This window comes from Alexandromys fortis, unplaced genomic scaffold (assembly GCF_014885135.2).
Source record: "Alexandromys fortis isolate MF-2015 unplaced genomic scaffold, M_Fortis_MF-2015_v1.1 scaffold_110, whole genome shotgun sequence".
In the NCBI taxonomy this organism is placed as follows: domain Eukaryota; kingdom Metazoa; phylum Chordata; class Mammalia; order Rodentia; family Cricetidae; genus Alexandromys; species Alexandromys fortis.
In genome coordinates, this window is record NW_026068014.1 from 2,387,929 (window position 1) to 2,408,271 (window position 20,343).

The following is a 20,343-nucleotide window of genomic DNA, read 5'->3' on the forward strand; positions in this document are numbered from 1 at the left end:
GGTCATGCATATGATTATTAATACATTCATTAAATGTTAGGAGTTGTTGAAACTGGGTGGCAGATACTTGAGGGCTTGCTGTACTATCTCATTTTAGTAAGATTAAAATATTTCAGTACTCTAATTTATAAAGGATATTTTTATTCCATTAAAATGTTTTATTCTTAAACCAGAGGGGAAAGGTCCTTACAAAAATGGGGGCTACAAATGGCCACTCACACTGTCTGTTCATTCATTTAATTACTGGTATAGTTTCTGGTTTACCAATCTGTACCATTCTGATGGAATATTGCATAGCATGATGCCTTCAGTAAGACATTCACAAGGCAAGGAGCCTTCTACCTGTGAGTCTGTATTCCAAGTCCTGGGAAGTTCTTGGCAAACTTATAGTGACTTTGTACCTTTGAGAGATTCTTTTTTCTCTAATACTATGTGGATTCTGTCCATACCTTGACGGATAATCTTGAGTTTTAACTGGACTGGATTGACGGCCATGTAGGAGACGATTAAGGACACCTCTAGGAGTATCTGTGTTTCAGAGAAAACTAGACCATGTGGGCTTTGCCCTAGTCAAGCTGACCCACTGACTGACTCAAATTTTAAGTAAATAATTGGGAGGTGGTGGAACCGTGGAAGTGCTGAGATGAAGGAAGTGGCTAGCTGGGGGCGTGTCTTCGTGCTGGTTCCTTCCTGTTGCCTTTCGGGTGAGTGGCTCTTCCACCATGCTCTTTCTCCACAATGTTTCTGACTTGCCACAGAGTTAAAAAGCCAGCAGACCATGGACTGGAACCATGAGCCAAGATAACCCACCCTTCCTTCCTTTAAATGTTTCTCCCAAGCATCTTTCACAAGAGCAGACGTCTAACAGGCCAAGTTCAGAGTGAGCTGAATCATACCCTGGTTAACCGAGGTCCACAGGGTGGCTTGGGTCAGGTCAGTAACTATGCTGTAAAGAACCTGTATGATCAGGACAGAATGCCAATCTCCAGGCCAAGGGATTTTCTGATGTTTGGCTCAGAATCTCAGGGGCATTTTGGACTCTTAATAACTATTGAGTTTTCTGGCACCAATAAAAGAGAACTTAATTTAATCAAATTATAAACTTCAAAGAATGTGTAAATCTTACCTTCTTCGGGTTTCATGTCTAATAGTTCATCTATTGGTCCTTAAGAGAAGAGAAAGAAAACAAATTATCAGTCAACTCCATTTCACTCGGAGTTTGAATAAATCATTCAAACTGGGAAGTCTGTCTTTAGATTACCTGAGCATGCGTCGTGCACAGGGCTTTTGTCTATAGATGACGGAGTACTTTTCTCTTCTTCAGCTGAAACACAACGTATGCAGTTGGTTATGAGCAGCCCACAGTGGTACATTTTTATAAGTTATGTGTGAGGTAAATACACACTGTGAGAAAGCATAAAAGGTCTCAGCTAGCTCATGTAAGGCAGTGGTCCTCCGTTTCCCCTTTACGTCAGCTATTAGCTGTTGATTTCCAAATTGAAATCTGGAATTTCAATTTTATGCAATTCATTTAACTAATTTTAAATTTGACATTTCCAAAGAATCTCTGTTTTGTTTGATGGATAACCCACACGATACTCTATTTATCTTTCTATTTTCACCCATGGAAAATGAATGATAAGTCATCGGCTATTACTTGGTATCACTAACAAATAGTAACCACATAGGCCTGGCTAAAATGAAAAAGGGAATACTGAATTCTCAATAAAGAATCTTTAGTTTTTAAAGACTGAAAACCATAGCTACAGAGACGCTAGAAAGACCAGTAGACGCTAAGGGCATGCCTGGTGGGTAAGGAGGCAAGTCAGCGGTAACAGAAGGCTGGGGGCAGGTAATACTTTGTATGACACTCTAATGGAAGAAACAGGTCACTTCATACTTGAAATACCCATCAAATATAGAGCACTAGAAGGAAAGATTATATCAAGTGGACTTTGAGTGATAAGGGGGCTTCTATTTAGGCTCATTGATTCTTATAAACACCATGCTGGGATCGGGCGATGCTAGATGAAAGTAGCATCTGTAGGACTAAGGGACGTGGGGAAACTCTGTCCCTTGAACTAACTTGGCTCACAATAAGCAATCAAGTGTGGCTGTACATGCGTGAGTAGGCACATGACAGGACAGTCTCAATTCAGTTTGCTCGTGTTCACCAGACCTTCAACAGGTCCCAGAATAAGACAGATGCCACTTAATGATAATGGATTCGAATCTCAAAACAGTATAGAAATATCACACCAATTGAATTATATAAGAAAAGAGAAACTTTGCATTTTTATATACTGTACAAATCTATCTAAGTTATATAGATTTGAAACTTTTTTATGAATATAAGAAACTGGAGTTGACATTTTCCCAAAGAACTAAGTATGTTCTACTCTATGATCTTGAGTCCCAAACAATATTCATGCCATAAGTTCACAGAGGGGCACTGAGGTTGGAGGCCTGGATTAACACAGACGGTTTGTCCAGGGCCACGAAATCAGGCCTAGACCTTACTTTTCTCAGACTCTAGAATTTCGCTTTTCTTACCTTTCCTGGTTCTTCCTGGCTCATTCCTTTGCTCAAACATATATTTTCCTTTGACAAGTCTTACAATAGCAAATGGCTTTAGCCACTTGGAAAAGTGGGAAGAGCCAGGGTGAAGAGGAATGGAGCAGAAGAACAGTTCTAGGACTTGTTTCACACATTTCCTTTCCTGGCTCAAGGCAGGGAAGAGGAGACTCTGTCCCCAGGAGGGCCTGTCTGAACAGAAGGCTGGACGATTTCTGTTACGGATACAACATCTTTAGTTACCTATATAATGTCAACCACCTTTCCATCTATGGAGATTTTAACTCCTGGTGAAGGGTTCAACACCGATACATATTGGTTTTACTATAATTTTCCATAGTCTGTACCTTTACGATAAGGAGTCAACAGAGCCTCCTCCTAAGGTAGGCTTCAGTTCACCTTGAGGTAGCTGGTGCCACTCCTTAATATGGCCTGAGGATTCACTTGGGAGGGCAAAGTCGGGGCAATTCAGTCTCCAACAATGAGGAACGAGGACCGCCAACCCAGAAATCACCACTGATCACACCTGGATGTGATATTAAGACTGCACTAAGACCTGGAGCTAGGGCTACCTGTTGGGCTGGAACCTCAAGCTCACTCCTGCTTGATCCAGAAAATCCCACTCCTCTCTCTCCAAACCCCACCCTCTCAGAGAAAGTCCAGGAAAGAAAAGGTGCCAAAAAGCCCAGTTCCCTATTCTTGGCGACCAGAGCAGTTTCTCCCCTGAAGTTGCCAGCAACCCAATCTCCGCCAAAAGTGCTAAGTTTTTGACCACACTTGGGTGCAAACCCACCTTATGGCAAATAGGCCATCACCCCTCAGCTACAGGCTATATAATCTCCCTGCTTTGGTTTGCATGTGTGACTTTTCCTGCCTGTGTCTCCGGGACGGAGAACTCACTGGGGAGTTGCTTTGCTTAAAGAAACCTGCTCTTTTATTTTTTTTTAAAATTCAGCTTAAGCTGGCTTGTCATAAGAGAAACCTATTATCATGATACAGAAATTACTCCTCAGAGCAGCCCAGAAATCCTATCTCTTGGAAAGGAGTGGCTATCTGCCATGTCCCACCACAAGGAGGATGCCGAAGTTTCTGGTTCAAACCACACAATGTCTCTTGGTACTACTAAAGGGTTGGTAGCACTAACATCAGAGACTACAGGAAGCAGATTAGTACAGCCTTTTCTTAAGATGGAAAAAAAAAAAAAACCAACCGAGAGGTAATTTACCAGAAAGAGAAACAAGTTGGCTGGAGTACATTCCAGCAGGGTCTCTGAAGCAATGGAAATGGAAATTAAAACTTACCCTTACAAGGAGAGGATTCTTTGTGCTGGTTCTCATCCTCCAAAGAAATTAATCTTAAAATAAAAAGAAGGCCGAGTTACACCTCGAGTTAAAGCTGAATTTAAAAAAAATAAAAGAACAGGTCTTTAAGCAAAGCAATTTCCCAGTGAGTTCTCCGGTCCCAGAGACACAGGCAGGAAAAGTCACACATGCAAACCAAAGCAGGGAGATTATATACCTTGTAGCTGAGGGGTGATGGCAAATTGATGTTTATGGTATAGCTATATTCTTCAGTGCAGTATCTATTTCTTCATTTACCACAACCCCTGCCCTTGCACAGGCACACAGGCACACAGGCACACAGGCACACAGGCACACACACACACACACACACACACACACAGGGGTAGAGGAAGAGAGATGCAGACACAGAAAGAGGCATCGATTTTCTGCGGAAGAAATAGCACTGCTTGCTTTTTGTAACACAGCATCTTCATACATGAGCACGGCTTCACCATAAGGCACATACTTGGTCAACATCTTGATGAACACATAGGGATAACTGCAATGCATTTACATAGCTTCTGCTATGAAAAGCTATAGAAAGAGATGGCTTGGCAGTGGTTAATTCTGTATCCCTGGTGCTAAAGGAGATGGAAAACTACATAGAAGGCTGAGGGCAGGGTCACTTCCCTCCCAAACCCAGGAGCGCTTGCCCATTGGAACAAACTCTTCCCAGGACTTTGCAGGCAGACCCTCCAGCACCCCCACCCACTTGGTACTTCCTAGCATTTACCTGCTATTTCTGAACAAAATTCCTCGTAACTTTCTACTGTCATTTAGAATAGTGACTGGTATGCTTTTGGAGCTCTCAAAGAAGACGTGCTAAGACACTTGAGAAATCCGAATTAGTGAAAGGAAACCCCTCAAGAGTCTTCTGAGTATCTGGATGGCATTCACTTACATGATAAAAGGGTGCTGTGTGGGACTTACTCTGGCGCAGCCTCTAATGGGGCTCACCACAGTACCTTACCATCCCCAAGCTACAGCTCATTCTCTACACAGTGCGGACATGGTAGACTGAATACATGGGGGATCCAAGGGAGAAGGGCTTCCACAGAGAGCGCGTACACGATGCCAGCATGCAGCAGCGCGTACACCATGCCAGCATGCAGCAGCGCGTACACCATGCCAGCATGCAGCAGCGCCTACACCATGCCAGCATGCAGCAGCGCCTACACAGTACCAGCATGTGGCAGCGCCTACGTCATGCAGCATGCAGCATGCAGCAGCGCCTATGCTGCGCCAGCATGCAGCAGTGCCTACACTGCGCCAGGCCATCATGTAGCAGCCTCTACACTGTGCCAGCATGCAGCAGGCAGTCACTGGTTGCTCCTTGCCAGGAGGCAATTGTGCAGGTCCACATCACAGCCTGTGAAAACTTGTCTGCATTCTGCACCAGAGAAACTTTCCAGGCTTTTCTTTAAAATTAAAAATGGGCTAATGTTGGGAACAGATATGTCTATGGAACTAAAAGGATATCCCAAACTTTCTGAGAACTAGGGTGAAAATGTCAGCCTGTCTAACCAGAAAGCTGTCATCTAAATGGGAGGTGTGTAAACAAGGCGTAGAGTGGGGAATGATGGCTCCTGCGCTTTCCTAGGCCAGCCGGTCCAGAGCAACTGAGTCTACAGGCTACCCATCTCTGTAGACCAGGCTACCCATCTCTGTAGACCAGGCTACCCATATCCGTAGACCAGGCTACCCATCTCTGTAGACCAGGCTACCCATCTCCGTAGACCAGGCTACCCATCTTCGTAGACCAGGCTGCACATTCAAAGTTCCTCTCCCTGAATAGATTAGCAATCAGGTGCCATTTGCTGCATAGTCACTTTCGTGTTTCTAAATGACAGCAGGTGAGAAATGGAGGCCGGGGAGCTACTTCCTCCTGCACTCTGGGCTATCCTCTGCTTCAGAGGAGAGCAGAAAGCCAGAGTGGTGAGTGGGGAAAGGCCACAATCCCACATGTTTCTAGACTACAGGCATGGCTAAGCAATTTCAAAAGCCATAGATTTCAAGAAGAGGAAAGGTGGGGGGATTCCCGTCTAGGATCTCTTGTGAGTGCTGATGACAACAGTGAGGGCCAGAGCCAGACAGCAGAGAGCCCATGGAGCCGTCATGGGGACACCTGACTTTCTTTCCCAAGGCAGCAGGATGGTGAGGACAGGGTGACCCCTGGGTGTCGGTGGGCTCACTGGGCTTGGCTATGAGGACGCACTAGCCTCCCCTGTGAGAAGGACGGATGCATGCATCCAGAGGAAGGGGCTGGGGACTTACTGCTTAGGCTCCTGTGCAGCAGCCTCCAGGCTTTCCCTCCGCGGGGTGCTCTTCTTCCCTTCTTTCTCAACTAGCTTTTTCATAGGGTCTTGTAAGCTCTTGACCGTAGCCACAGGTAGAAAGAAAGAGAGAAAACATGGGGGGGGGAGAATGTTAAAGAAAAGTCATCAGTAAAAATATTCACCTGCAGTCAGTGCTTGTACCCGCACCCACGGTCCGAGGTTTGTGGAGGTTGTCTCGCTCAAGTGGACACAGGTAAAGCTTTCTATGGTGAAGCAACAATGTTCTCAGACAGTTCCAAGAATTACAGCTTACAAGAGAGGGTTGATTTGCCACGGGGGTTTATGTTTTCTCCTTTGGGATAAGTTATTCAGAAAAGGCCTTTTGGTCACTGTGAACTTTGCTTTCCAGCGACAGCATGCAGCTAGGATAAACACGGCATTGTGCCTGTAGCCCAAACTCTCACACAGCAGAGGCTCCCCGCTGACTCCGAAGCTGAGATGACTGCATTTGATGTGTAATTTTGTTTGTTATTTTGCAATTTAAAACTCATCTTTAAAAATAGTAGCTAATGAAAATCTGTCTTTTTTTTTTTAAAAAAAAGAAAAGAACAAAATAGCATCCTAACATATTCTGACAGCTCAACTCCCACGGAAGGACAGAGCAGGTGTCTCCCCAAGCCTCTGCAGATTAAAAACAGGCAACAGACTTTACTTTCTTTCTACTTTGTTTTGGTTGGCACATCATTTGCTAGAGCTACTGTTTTAAAGGTTTGTTAAATATTTAAGGGAAGTTTTTATTTGGAAGAAGCAAGTCCCTACAAACTGCACACCAGTAGCAGAGACCCAGAAAGAGAAAGCAAATGTTTCTTTAACAATGAGTAATGATGTACACAAACCCTACCAAGACAAAAGGACTATCTCAAGACATTCACCCTTCTTACATTCCCAGAGCTACGAAAGTCCAGGTTGCCATCCTCTGGGCCTCCCCGCCTTTCTGCTCTCATGCCTGTGTGCCTTTCTCAGCTGTGACACTCAGAGGAGGCAGGCAGGCTTGGGGCCAGCGCGGATTGATTAGTGATGGCTGACTGGAGTGACCAGGCAAAGCAGAGCCCAGGCTGACTTTGGAGTCTGCTCCGGACACCAGATGGATACTGGTGTTACCCCTCCACCCCTCCCCAACTGCCAGCCTAGCTCACTCCCCACCCTGAGTAATCTTCCTAAAATACCCATGCCATCATACTACCCTTGTTCTCACGAATTCACAATAGTTCCTGATTTTTCTCCATGCCTAATCTACAAACCTCTCTCTGCTTGATTTTAAGCAACCTAAATGCGGTGCTACCTTCCCCAGCTCCTGCTGCTTCTCGCTATCCGCAAACCACGCCCTTTCATTCAGTGACAGCCGGCTCCTTGGAGTCTTCCCTGTGCTTCTTGTTCCCGTCCCATCCTTGCTCTTCCCCACTTGCTCACCCCAGAAATCCCGCTCACCCCAGAAATCCCTAGTCCTTTCAAAGCCCAAATCAACTACTACTTTCCTGAGCACTCCGGATTTGAGAACATTCTTTTGACACCAGGTTGCATCTATACTCTGATTATGGTATGCCTTTTTATAGATACTATGTTCTTTCTTAGCCAATATAATTTGTGTATAAAAAAAACAGTTTAGAGTTGAAGATATAAAATATTTTACATGTTGTGACATTTAATATTAAAATATATGAGTGCGCACTCACCTGCCAATATTCTAATGCACAATCAAGGTTTTTATATCTATTTTAAATATTTACTTATTTTGTATGTGGGGGTAGAGGTGTGCCTCGGAGCATGTGTGTAGGAGAGAGGTCAACTCGCAGAAGGAGTTCTCTCCTTCCATTGCGTGGGTTCCAGGGAATAAACTCTCCCTGTCAAGCTTGGCAGCCAGTATGAGCCTTCGAGCCATCCTGCTACCCAAGGTCCCTTCACTGAGTCTATGTCCTTGATTTAAGTTCTGAGGCATTTTAGTGCATAAAGCCTGTCTGTGCAGCGTTGCCATCATCGTTAAGGATGCCCTGCCTCTGGATATTAAATTCATTCAACTAATAGGTTTTGCGTGTCTACCATGTGTAAGATGTTGTTTGGGATTTTTAGGAAACCAGTGAAAAGAAAAAGCATTAGCAAGTGATGTGCCCAGACAGATCATTTAAACAGGGAGACAAAAAAATGACCAGATTATTTCAGAGAATGAGATGTCCTCTCTTGGGGCTGGCCCTTCAACTGGGAGTTATGATGATTATGACAAGAAGAAACCAGTCGTGGACAACTAGGCGGGAAGAAAAGCTTGAAGCCAAGACCCAAAGGTAGGAACAGTGTGCCCTGTGTGAAGAAGCCACAGTGGCTGTGATGTCATCGGCAAGAGTAAAAGTCTCAGGAGATCCCATCACGTGGCCAGCAGTGCCTCGCAGGGAGAACAGTCTTCTCCCCAGTTCGTCCCCAGTGGCCCTTCTGCCTCCTTTGTTCCCCCACACTTTTGTGCTCTGTGTCTCTAATGCATGGCAACTACACACAATACACGGTCAGTGGCTGTGGACTGGACTGTGAGGGGCAAACGCTACAAAGGACAGGATTAGAACAAATGGCACAGTGGATCTGGACTGTGCTCTAGAGGGCCGAGTTTTATACACTAAAACAGCCAGTTAAAGCAGTGTGAGAATGTGTGGGTGTGCAAGTGTGTTAGAAACGTGTCACCGAAACTGGGAGTTCATCAGATGTCAGGCGCATATTTTTTCAATACATTTGCCAATCATGGCAACACACACACACACACACACACACACACACACACACACACACACACACACTCACACACTCTAACAGAAGCTCTATTCTCCATAGAATGGTTCAACTCTGGTCAGAGTGAAGGCAGGAGTATTTTCAGCCGATGTTCTGATGGCTCCCAGGACTCACTTTTAGATCCTATGACACTTGTCCAGACCTCCTGGTTCGCTCAATTATCTTCTCATTGTGTTTCCTTTGTGTCAATCAACACTGGGCAGCCCGTGGACACGTCTGCTTCAGTGGGCTGCGTCTAGCTGCCACGGCCCTTGTCTAAAACCCCAAGATGCCCTTGACAGTTGCATGGTTCTCATTCCTCCTGTCTCCAGCCCACCTCCCCTCCTGACCACACTTGAGCGGCTCTCAGACAATCCCATTGTAATGTAAACCACTCATTGCCTCTTTTCAAGCCCTTCCCCTGTTGGGCCATTAGCAGGGACTCAATTGTTAGCTCCCTGTCACCACAGTCACACTTAAGACACTATTGTGCTTTCCCAACAGAATAGCTGCAGTTCCAATTGCTACTTTAACTTACTATTAATAATTCCTGTGACAATTGCTCTTCTCTTCCTACATTACTATTGTCTCTATGATAATTTAGTCTCTGCAGCCAGGGAAGTGCTAGATAGGTACTTGTTGGCTGAAATGTAATGTATATAATGCCAACTTTAAAAATTAGATCTATTTAGCTAAGAAACTAAAGGTTAGGACGAATACTATAAAGAGGCCTATAAAACCACCAGGAAAATTAATAGTAAACACATCGGCTTATTTATTTGTTTTGAGAATTTTGACTGAAGGAGAATATTGTGTTCACACACATCAGTTTATCTAAGATACAATCTGCATGCCACAGAATTCAAACATTTCTAAAGATGTAAGTCAAAGATTTCCAATACATTCACAGAGTGCTACACTCGCCAGCGTGATCCCTGTCCATGGGCAAGTCTGAAGTAGGACTTGTAGATCAAACAAAGTGAAATCAAAAAGACAAAAGGCTGAACTATGCATGAAGCTTGTTTCTCAGGGTAGATGGAGTATGCTGAAAGAAAAAAAAAACAACTCTAAAAGCAAGTTCAAAGGCTCGCATCCCGAGCCCACCTGAAAATTAGTTTCTGGTGTGACTGTCCAGTGCACAGTATTCTGTAGGATGGAGGAATACTCTCCTGCCTGGACCAGAGGCCACGGGGAGTGGGGAAATGGTTTGGGGGGAGTTTGGGGTCAGGGATGATGGAAATGAACTTTTCAGATTATTCTGAAGTTCACAATTTAGATTAAAAAAAAAGACCAAAACAAAACAAAACAAAAAAACAAAGACCAAAACAAAACAAACAAAAAACTACCTGACCCCACGGCCTCTGCAAAAGTAGGGAGTGACAGCGTTTTCTGAATGCCATCACGCTCAGGCAGAATAGACAGAAGAGGTTTGGGGCTGTGTGTGAAGAAACAGCCATCAGACAGAACTATTTACAACTGCTGGCCAACAGAAGCCACATTTGAAACCATGGCCAGAAATGAAAACTCCAAAACATTCTGCTTCTAAACCTCAACTCACTCAGCCCTGTGCTCAAACTGCCTGTGAAGATCACTGCATATTAGCAGTGCACAGTGTCACCCCTCACTGGAAGGTTCTCTGTGGTCAGACCAAGTAGCCTTTCCCTGGTCAGGCTACGACAACAGGCTAACTCTTTCCATCAGTGCACAAACGGTTCCAGGAAGCACACACACAATATATATAAGATCAGCGTGGCAAAGGAAATGTGCAGACCCAGCTTGCGGACGTGTCTTAAAAAAGGAAACAGCTTAATATAATAAAGGGAATTACTACTTCCTGTATTAGGAAAATAAAAGCAACAGCAACATTCATCTGAAAGAAAGCAAAACTGCTCAACAAAACAAATTCCTGAGACAAAAGGCCAGCAGCCAGTTCTAATAACCCAAATTGAAGCCCAGCTTACACAACGGAATAACATTTCCTGTAGGTCTTAATTAGACGCTTTCTTTTCCTATGCTACTTTCCATTAATTATACTATACGCAAATGAAGGTGTCAAATAATTGTCAAAAAAAAAAAAAAAGGAAACAAAAAGCACTTAAAATAGTTTCGTATGGTCAAAAGATGCTGCATTCCGTTGGGTGTGTGTATGTTTGTGTGTGTAATTAGTAACACATGAGGAATAAAAAGCAGAGGACATGGTGTGCACCAGCCGTGTGATTCCTGGACCTTTAGAACATATGTGCTCCTCTTCCCTACTACACGCTTCCCCCACCCGGACAAATGACACCATAAAAGGAATCCCACTAATCTAGTACTCGTGCTAATTGGGAACTGAACGGTAGAACAACAGAGCGAAGTAAAATTAGAGGGAAAAGCTATCATCAGAAGACATATAATCTTATACAGTAACAAGGGGAATTGGTGGGACGGCATCTCAGTGTGCTGGAAAGAGGCGGTCTTTGGAGATACATCAAGCGGCGCTTTGACACGAACACGGTTCTCAATATTCCCAGGCCTCAGTTTACCCACCAGAACATGGAGATAATTCCATGGATACACTTTTAGGGACCATTAGAAGGCTAAACTGGGAGAATGCATAGTACCAACCAGTACAAATCTTTCTGGTCAGGACTCTGAAGGGTCTAGAGGGAGCCCAGTGGGTTCAGTGGTCATCTTGTGGCGGGTTCTACACTCTGAGTTCACACTCTCAGGCTTCAAAGAGCCTCCTAAGCTTCGCTGGTTTCCTGGCATGACCATGGAGACTCAGAGAGGTGAAGTAACTTGCCCCAGGCCACTGAGCCACAGACTGTTAGAAACTAGACTTGAATTCGCCTTTAAAACTGCACTGTTTAGGAAAAGTCTAGAGGAAGCAAGCACATTTACTCTGCTTGCCCTTTAATAAGAAGTGGTGAGGATGGGAAGCGGATGGTATTCCACTTTCTTAAAGAGGAGCCACACGTTCCCAAGCATTTGAGGGACTGCCACATAAATTATAGTTTTCATCTACAAGAGAAAACTTCAAAGTATTATTTTTAATTGGAAGTTATGGCTGTTCTTCTGAAAGGTGGCATTTCTGCTTTCTCCTGTTCACCTGCTTCACAGCCAGAAGTGCCTGTGGGAAGCAGGTCGTAGCATGGTGGTAAATGCCTGAACTTCTGTGTTCCCAGAGCTATTGCGCAGGCCAGAGCTGTGGGCACATGACTAGCTGTCTCTGGGCTCCAGTTTCATTTGAAACATGGGAATAGGACTGCGCATACCCATGTGTTCCAAAGATAATTTGATGGTTAACAAAACACAGGCACTTTCTATAAGCGAATGCTTGAACCTAACAGTGCTATTAATTGCAACCTCAACCTAGGTCCATTTTAAGACTCACACATATTGTATGAAAACTCTCCTAGACATTATTTCATAGCAGACCGTCTGGCACAGAATAACTACCTAAACAGTTGGGGGTATTCTTTTCTTTCCTGCAAAGAGAAGTTAGGGGACAAGTAAGGTAGAGGCAGGAGAAGCCCCACCCTGTTGTGAGAAGAGCCCGAGTGACCAGCTGCCAGGGAGAAATCATGCCAATCACCAGAAGGCAAAGCGGCAAATGACAAGAGAAGCTCTGGCTTGCCCAGCTCGGGTTTCAGTGGTGGCCCTGGTCAGCTCATCTAGTCCCTCCTCCCCAATGACTGGGATATGCCTCCAAATTTGTTCTTTCCAATGATCTGGCCTGAAACAGCTTGGGGGAAAAAAAAAAGAAGGAAAAAGAAAGGAAAAAGCATTGCTAGGAAGCCTGTAAAGTAAGGACTCTGAGAAAAAAATATCTTTAAAGTATAAAAAAAATATTCTGGATGCTCGCCATGAGTAATTGCCTTGTTGGGACTGTTAACTAAAATAGCATTGCAGAGATATTTACCCAATTTTCATAAAAACTATTATGGCATTATTTTCAAAGCAAGTTGCTACAGAGCCATGTGGTTTGTTGGTAGATGCTCAAATGATTGGCTGAGAAACGTGGAGGTGGGTGGAAGAAGGCTGCTCAGCATATGCATTTGAGAAAAACAAAACTCAGAAAAGGATGTTTTTGTCTTTTGAAACCTAAGATTACTTTGGTCTCTAGGATGATGTTCCATGCACCAGAGCTGGGACCCGCACCCCAGAGAGAAGAAGGGATGGCCACAGCTGTTCCAGTAGTATTTATGAACATGCTTGGAGTTAAGTTTTTAAGTTCAGGTTTCCTTAGAGGTAAATCTTGGCACACACCAAGTGCACGTTGCAAATTCAGTTGGTATTGGTTAGAGCTAGCCGGGCTAATGAATGGCACACCCTCCTGCCTTTCTGGCTTTCCCACTCCTGGTGGGAATTATCTGAGAGCAGACCAAGGCCTGTGGGATGGAAGGTCAGGTTTGGGAATAGACAGTGCCAGATGTCCAGGAGAAACCAGGGAGGGCGTGGGCTAGGTTGGTCCTCACTGAGGTCTAGTAAGATTTGCCATTGACAACGCTGCCTGTGAGACCGGCTGTCAAACTAACAATCCGAGATGGAAATGGTAAGAAAATAACTGAAACTGGGCTGCTCGACCTAGCAACCCCAACAAAACCTCTTCCCAGATGCTCTTCGTGGCTGGCTTCATCTGCAGCACTGGGGATGGTGAAGGCCTTTGCTATGCCTTCCACCCCCACCACTGCCACCACCATCTCCTCTGCCATCACCCTCACCACCAACACCCCTGTCACCACGACCTCCTCCCCCACTCCCACGAGTCTCAGTAACAGCAGCTCCACTACCACTATAAGCCAACACCATAGCAACACCAACAGTCTTCACTTGCACAGCTCACTGTGCCAACCCCCTCAGCAGCAGCAGCTCCTCCACGACCACCTCCTCATTCCTGCCTTCACCACCTCTGGCATAGCTGGGCATTGGCAGAGTTGGGCTGGCTGGCTGTGCTCTTGTGTGCTTTATCACATTATCTGAAAACGTGAAGAGCAAAGGGAAGAAATCTAGGGTTCGTTCCTAAAGCGTCGACAGGAAGTGTATCACAGGGCTATACCCTGCAGCTGACCGTTTCTGTTAAACACAAGCACTTTAATGGCTTCAAAAATAAAACGGCATCCAAGCACTCAGGTGTGCAATGAGAGGAGTGTGGGTTTCAGGCCAGCTTGGATTACACAGTGAAACACTATCTCACATTTAAAAAAATGTGCTTTAATCATGCACACCTATAATTCAGCACTCGGGAGGCTGAAGTAGGAGGAACATGAGTTTAAAGTCAGTGCAGGTTATGATTCTGTCTTAAGCGAATGAAAACAAACTTCAATAGCCCTGTAATACAAACAAAGTAGGGCATGTGGCCTTCAACTCACCTTCAGAAGTGTGTGTCTACTACTGTGTTGTAAAGGGCCCAGACCTCACTCTCTGCCGTAAAGGACCTAGCCCTTACCCTAATATCCCTATAAAAACATCTAGCTCCACCCACCGTCAGAACGCTGGGTAGGGAGGGAATGGCAACTGATGTAAAAGGAACTGTAGATGCCAGGCTAAGCCACTTGACTCCTCTGTGGCTGTCGCCTGCCGTGGATGCAGGGAGAAACGCATCAGTAATAGCTGCAAGGAGGAAGCAAACAACCACATCTAAGGGCTGCCAACTTAAGACGGCACTTCTCTCCTAATGAGGCAGGATTCCACTCAGTTTCTAAGAATGCTTTAAGCTCTAATCCAAATTGCTCCCCCAGAAAAGGGACAACGTTTTCCAGATCCAGCAAGTAACATTCCATGCCTAGCCCCGGGACGTGATAATTCCTGCCATGTGAAAGGTATCCCCAGGTTTGGAATCAGTGTAAAATTAATACATTAAGGGTAATTCATGTAGGATACGCATGTTTAGTAACATTTTAATGAATCAATCAGTATTTGTTGTTTGAAAGCAGAAGCTTGGGAAAACTCACCTTTTATAGGCAGCCATTAGGAGTTAGAATGTTTCTGTTTTAGTTGGAGTCATTCCAATGATCAGATTGGCATTTTTGTGTGATTACATATGAAAGCTAAATTTTCTATAACATTGAATGTTAAAAACTTATCCTGAGATTGAAATGATCCTAACACCTTCCCCCAAAGGTAGTGTCACTATAATCACTTCAGGCCTGGGCAGAATAGTAATAGCTATTCCATAAAAGCATTTCCAGTAAGTGGTCAAAATCATCACTTGAATACTTTGAATATATGAAGTAGAGATTCATTTTTATAGTGAATTTATTTCACAAAAGAACTATTATATATTTCATATGGGAAGGTCTATTTGAAGTTCCAGGAGCATGAGTTGGATCCATATATTTGTGCTGTAATAAAATCCCCCTCTCAAACAGGACACACCAAGTGTTTAACACATTAATTATCATCCTTCATCAAGCATAAAACTAATAGTCAGGAAATACAGCTGCAAAGGCACAATTACTAAGGCACTCAGAACACACCCCGAAGCAAAGAAAGCAAATGGCCCGCTTTGCATTACCAGACCTTGCTTGGCAAGGCTCTCCTAAGACAGCGTTCTCTTTCCTGCCAGAATCCCAAAGGGGCTATTTGCTTATGTAAACCTGGAGGACAAATTAATTGTGAAAACATTTATTTATATTTCAAAATACCCATTATCAATATAGAATACCATTCTAAAACTATAGGTTTTGAAAGATCATTTGGATGGAATAAAAATTTTATAAATACAGACTATGTTTACTGATGCAAGAATTCTAGATATTCAGACAGCATCATCATACTCGATCAGGGCACACAGGGAATTAATGTATTTCTCTTTTACATTTTATGACATACAATTTGATACACAAGTATGTCTATCTATAAAAAATAATGACCTGTATATAACAGGATTCTATTATGTCCAGTGGGAGTCCACATAATTATCTATCAGCTTGTGTTACCGCTGAAGGCTTAGATCAATGTCATTCTTTTCAGGCTAATGAAAGAACAGCCTATTTAATGAGTTTTTGGATACTTATTATTAATTTGACTGTAACACCATTATATTTTAAGAGATATATTTATCCTACAAGATTATGTTATAAATAAGCTATGCACTATTATTTAACTACAATTTAAGGGAGGGTCAAAGGATATAAAAGCTGTGTGCCTAGAATATTTGTAATTATGGCCTAAATCACGACGGTCAAACTTTCACTAAATTCCTGCTCAGTAATACTCTGACATAAGCAGTGTGATCCTTTCTGTAAGGTGAACAACACAGTAAAAGATCATGGAGTCTCACTGTCCTCAGCCCCGGAAGCCAGGATGCACGTGTGTTCTTTCACGCTTGGGTAACAACTTCAGCATCCTGAGTTCATACTGTCATTCATATACAACAAACTCACACACTGGAAATTTTTTAATTATATTTGAGGTTGGGGCTATTTTATTTGTCTCCTGGCCAATTTCTGTTTCAAAAGACAGTAACATTTGGTACTGGATGAAAATTAATACGCGTGAGCTTGGAACACAAGTTAGCAGTGGAGTGGTTTTGCACAAGGTCCGCGGTTCAATCCTTGGTAGTATAAAAAGAAAGATGAACTAGCAAGAACAACAGAACAATCAGGATGGCCCAGACGTGTCCCAGGCAAGGGTGGTCTGCGGTCTGCTCAGGCCAGGCTAAGAACTGCGGGAAGCCTGAGCTGTAAACGTGATCTGCCTTGCTCAGGAGGATGACGTCCTAAGCTGCTGAGCACATCTGTAAATCACGAAGAAGAAGAAAAGCAGCTGCGTCCAACAGTAACGCTGCCAGTGTGACAGAGGCTGCTTGCTGACTGTGCGTGGGACATTTGGCAGATGACACACAGACAGGATGGATAAGAAATGAAAAGCCTCTCCTGGCAAGTGTGCACAGTTGACAGAGTGAAACAGTGCATACTCAGGGGGCACTCGCCAGGGGGCATGTCCGTGAACACCAACCGAGCAACTGAGCAAGGCAGGGACTGTGAGGAACAGCTCCATGGCCAGGTGTCTCAGGGCGAGTGGATATTCCTGGGTCCCTCTTGAGACTTTCACTTTCACATAAGGTCTTTGAAGGCTTCTACTCCAGTATTTTTGTAGATTTGTAGGTGACTTGTAAACATTTAAAATCAAAGATGCATTTTAAGGCAAAAAAAAAAAAAAAAAAGAAGCAATGGGTTTTTAATGTTTTCTTAGCAAAGTGGACCCTTATAAATTGCTTGGAAAATTAGAAGTGAGTAATTTCAAGGTTTGCTTTGTTTGCTTTTACAAGTTCTTGCCTGATAGTTTTCTTTCAAATCCACAACCCAACAACAAAGCACCCACTGTTCTCCCCCCATCAATTCTTAAAATCCTTCTGGAATGAAAATCACTCTCTTATCTTGATGTGCATTCATTTCTAGCAACCATTAGGGCGAGATAATTTCAAGCCAGTTTCAACACTGAGAATCAGACACTGCACAGATCCCCTCTGAGGCAAGAATCCTTGGGTTTAATGTTGCTCTTTCAATTAGAAAATATTACTATAGTCTTATTGAAAGTTCCAATCCTATGTTGACTATAACTTCAGAATAAAGAGATAGTTTTCAGAAATAACGGAGGAAACAAATATGTCTTCTCAGATGAGCATATTCGGGTTTAATAATCAAAAAGTAGGGATGTAATTCAGTCGTAGAGCGGTGTAGGAGGTCCTTATGTCTATGTGTTGCTTTCACTGGTTAGTAAAGAAACTGCCCTGGCCTGTTGATAGGGCAGAACTTAGGTAGGTGGGGAAGATGGAACTGAATTCTGGGAGGAAAAAAGCACAGTCAGAGAGACACCATGTTGCCCTCCTCCAACAGCAGAGTATGTACAGTCTCGCATGTGCAAAGCCTAAATTCCAACCTAGGTAATGAAAAAATAAAACTAACCTAAACAAAAAGTAATTAGTTGCTTGTTCTTGAGCGATCTTGCTTCAACAATGTCAAATGAGTATGGATTATCATGATGTATAATAGCTGTCCCTGCCTTGGGTTTGCCTTGTGATCCAAACAAAACTGCCCTTTCACAGATTCGCTAGCTGTCTCTCTGGGTTTCATACCTTTAATGTCGTGAATTCATACGGTTGATAACCTTTGAAGCTTTCATGAATGGCTGCCATGGTGTGAGAAGTTTTCTCCCAAAAGTGGAGCAGAGTAGTCTGTAAAGAAAGATGGTAAGATCAATAATGTCTCAAACGCCCATTTCTGACCCTGGTCCCCAGAGAAGTAGTCTTATCTATGACTTTCCAGGTTGTCTCATCTGATTTGTACTCATCTTTGTACCTGTTTCTCCCATAGTTCACTTAGACTTGGCATATCATCCAACTAAATTCTCACCAATGCTTAGGTTGCTCCTACCAACTGGGCCTTCATCTCTCCATCTTCTTTGTCCCATTCAGTCCATTCTCCAAACCCAGGGCATTTGGCATTGTTTTCTCCTTCCTTCCTTCCTTCCTTCCTTCCTTCCTTCCTTCCTTCCTTCCTTCCTTCCTTTTTTTCTTTCTTTCTTTCTCTCTCTCTCTCGAGGGGGGGGCAATGGTGAGACAGTCTCATGGTGTGTCCCTGGATGACCTGGAATTTGTAGACCAGGATGGCCTTGAACTCACAGAGATCCACCTACCTCTGCCTCCTGAATGCTAGGATTAACGGTATGTATCACCATGGCATTCTTTAGGTTTTTCTGCTTAGAACATCTTTTCTAGGGGTTCAGGAAATACAGTAAAATATTACAGCCTCCAGTTTTCTTCCTAAACTTTGAATTCTTTGAGGAAAAGAAATTGGTTTATAATAATTTTCACTTTCATACAGTACTGAGCATCTGGTGTTTCACACTCGTTTGGAGTCATGAGCACTGAGGATAGACACAGGGCTGCACTGAAGGACCTCCGTGTCAAGAGAGACAAACCAAGGGTGCTGAATAACCACAGCATTGTGCTAAAGCAGTCCAGAGCAAGAGCTGGAAAAGGCACGGGGAAAGAAGAAAGGTATTCCAGGCAGAAAGGACCCACAAAGTAAGTGCAGGGAAATGGAAAATTCCACAGTGTGTACAGCACATAGGGACTATAGTGATGATTAAATTGCAGGGCCTTGAAGGGCAGAGAAGAGGATGCATTCAGAATCCGTGATACTCAGGTCATTCTTTCCATCCAAACACAGATTTTCCCATCATCTAAGTCTCTGGCAGTCCTTTGTTCATTAACACAGATTTACTTTGTTACCTGGTACGTTGCTAGCATGTGCGATAGGAGATTGCATCTGCTTGCTCCAAGAAGATCCACCTTCTGACACACATCCATCTTCAATTTGTCAAAGTTTTTTTTTGCAAGGCGTACTTGTGTCTGCACCTAGAAAAGAAAAAGCGAGTCTCTGAGAGACTGCAGCCTTCATGAGGTTAAAATCTGCAGGTGAGGAAAGACCCACGAAGGGCTTTTCTGTCTTACATAAGAAAACTCCATCAAAGTTCCAGGCAAGTGAGCTGCTCGGACGTTCATTCTTCAACTTCTAAAATACCTAGATAAGAATTGTGATGACCAATTTTGTAACAGGCTTACTATACAAATTATATGTTTTGCAGAATGAGATTATTAACTCTATCTCCTCAGAGCAATTACAAACTAGTCAGGAGAAGTTTGGAGATGTCCAGATGCTAAAGACTCTTGGCCCCAGCGTGTTCCAAGGCACTGGATGCTGAGTTACCACACAGTCCTCAATGGACTTCCTAACATTAACATCTTGGGTAACATTTGCTAAAATGCAGAAATTATCATGGATAAAGTCCTATTTACTGATTTCTATACTTTCTTGGGTTTTATTTTTTTCTACTAACATCATTTTTGCTCTTTTGGGAGCCAACTGAGGAATTATATCAAAGAATTTTGCCATAGCTGAAACCATTACTACCAACAGTTTTTCAATTTTTCTTTTTGATTGGTGAACACCAGGAAACCTCTCACCACCCTTGAAGCGCACTGTAGTTCAGGGAAGGAGTGGCGGCCAGGAAAGTTGTGCAGATGTTAACTCATGCACTATGCTATAAGAAAGGAGAGTTTTGACATTGAGAGGGTTGGGGAGAGAGCTGAGTCGGTGAAGGGCAGAAGTCAAGTAAAGGGGTCATGAAGCCTCATACTCCCAATACGGCATGAACCGGGTATAGTGGTTTGCTCCTAAAGTCAGCAAACTGGAGATGAAGGAGAGACGGTCAGAAGTTTCAGAACATCTTTGGATACTTAGAGCGTTTGAGGCCAGTCTGGGCTACATGAGACCCTGCCTAAATATATACATATGTATTTCTTATAAAGCCATGAAGTCAAAAGCTCCCCTCCCTCTATTCCAAAGTGT

General features: G+C 43.6%; 1 protein-coding gene across 7 annotated transcripts in view; it reads right to left on the bottom strand.

The window, feature by feature from the left end:
• Ica1 (islet cell autoantigen 1) overlaps nucleotides 1–20,343 on the bottom strand; it is a 135,178-nt gene that overhangs the window by 19,884 nt on the left and 94,951 nt on the right. For all 7 annotated transcript variants that reach the window (XM_050162272.1, XM_050162271.1, XM_050162270.1 and 4 more), the window contains exons 7-12: nucleotides 19,224–19,349; nucleotides 18,066–18,164; nucleotides 6,192–6,289; nucleotides 3,876–3,928; nucleotides 1,262–1,324; nucleotides 1,127–1,165 (exon numbers count right to left, since the gene is read on the bottom strand). In XM_050162272.1, coding sequence (XP_050018229.1) covers nucleotides 1,127–1,165; nucleotides 1,262–1,324; nucleotides 3,876–3,928; nucleotides 6,192–6,289; nucleotides 18,066–18,164; nucleotides 19,224–19,349 — 478 coding nt within the window. The remainder of the gene's footprint in view (nucleotides 1–1,126; nucleotides 1,166–1,261; nucleotides 1,325–3,875; nucleotides 3,929–6,191; nucleotides 6,290–18,065; nucleotides 18,165–19,223; nucleotides 19,350–20,343) is intronic.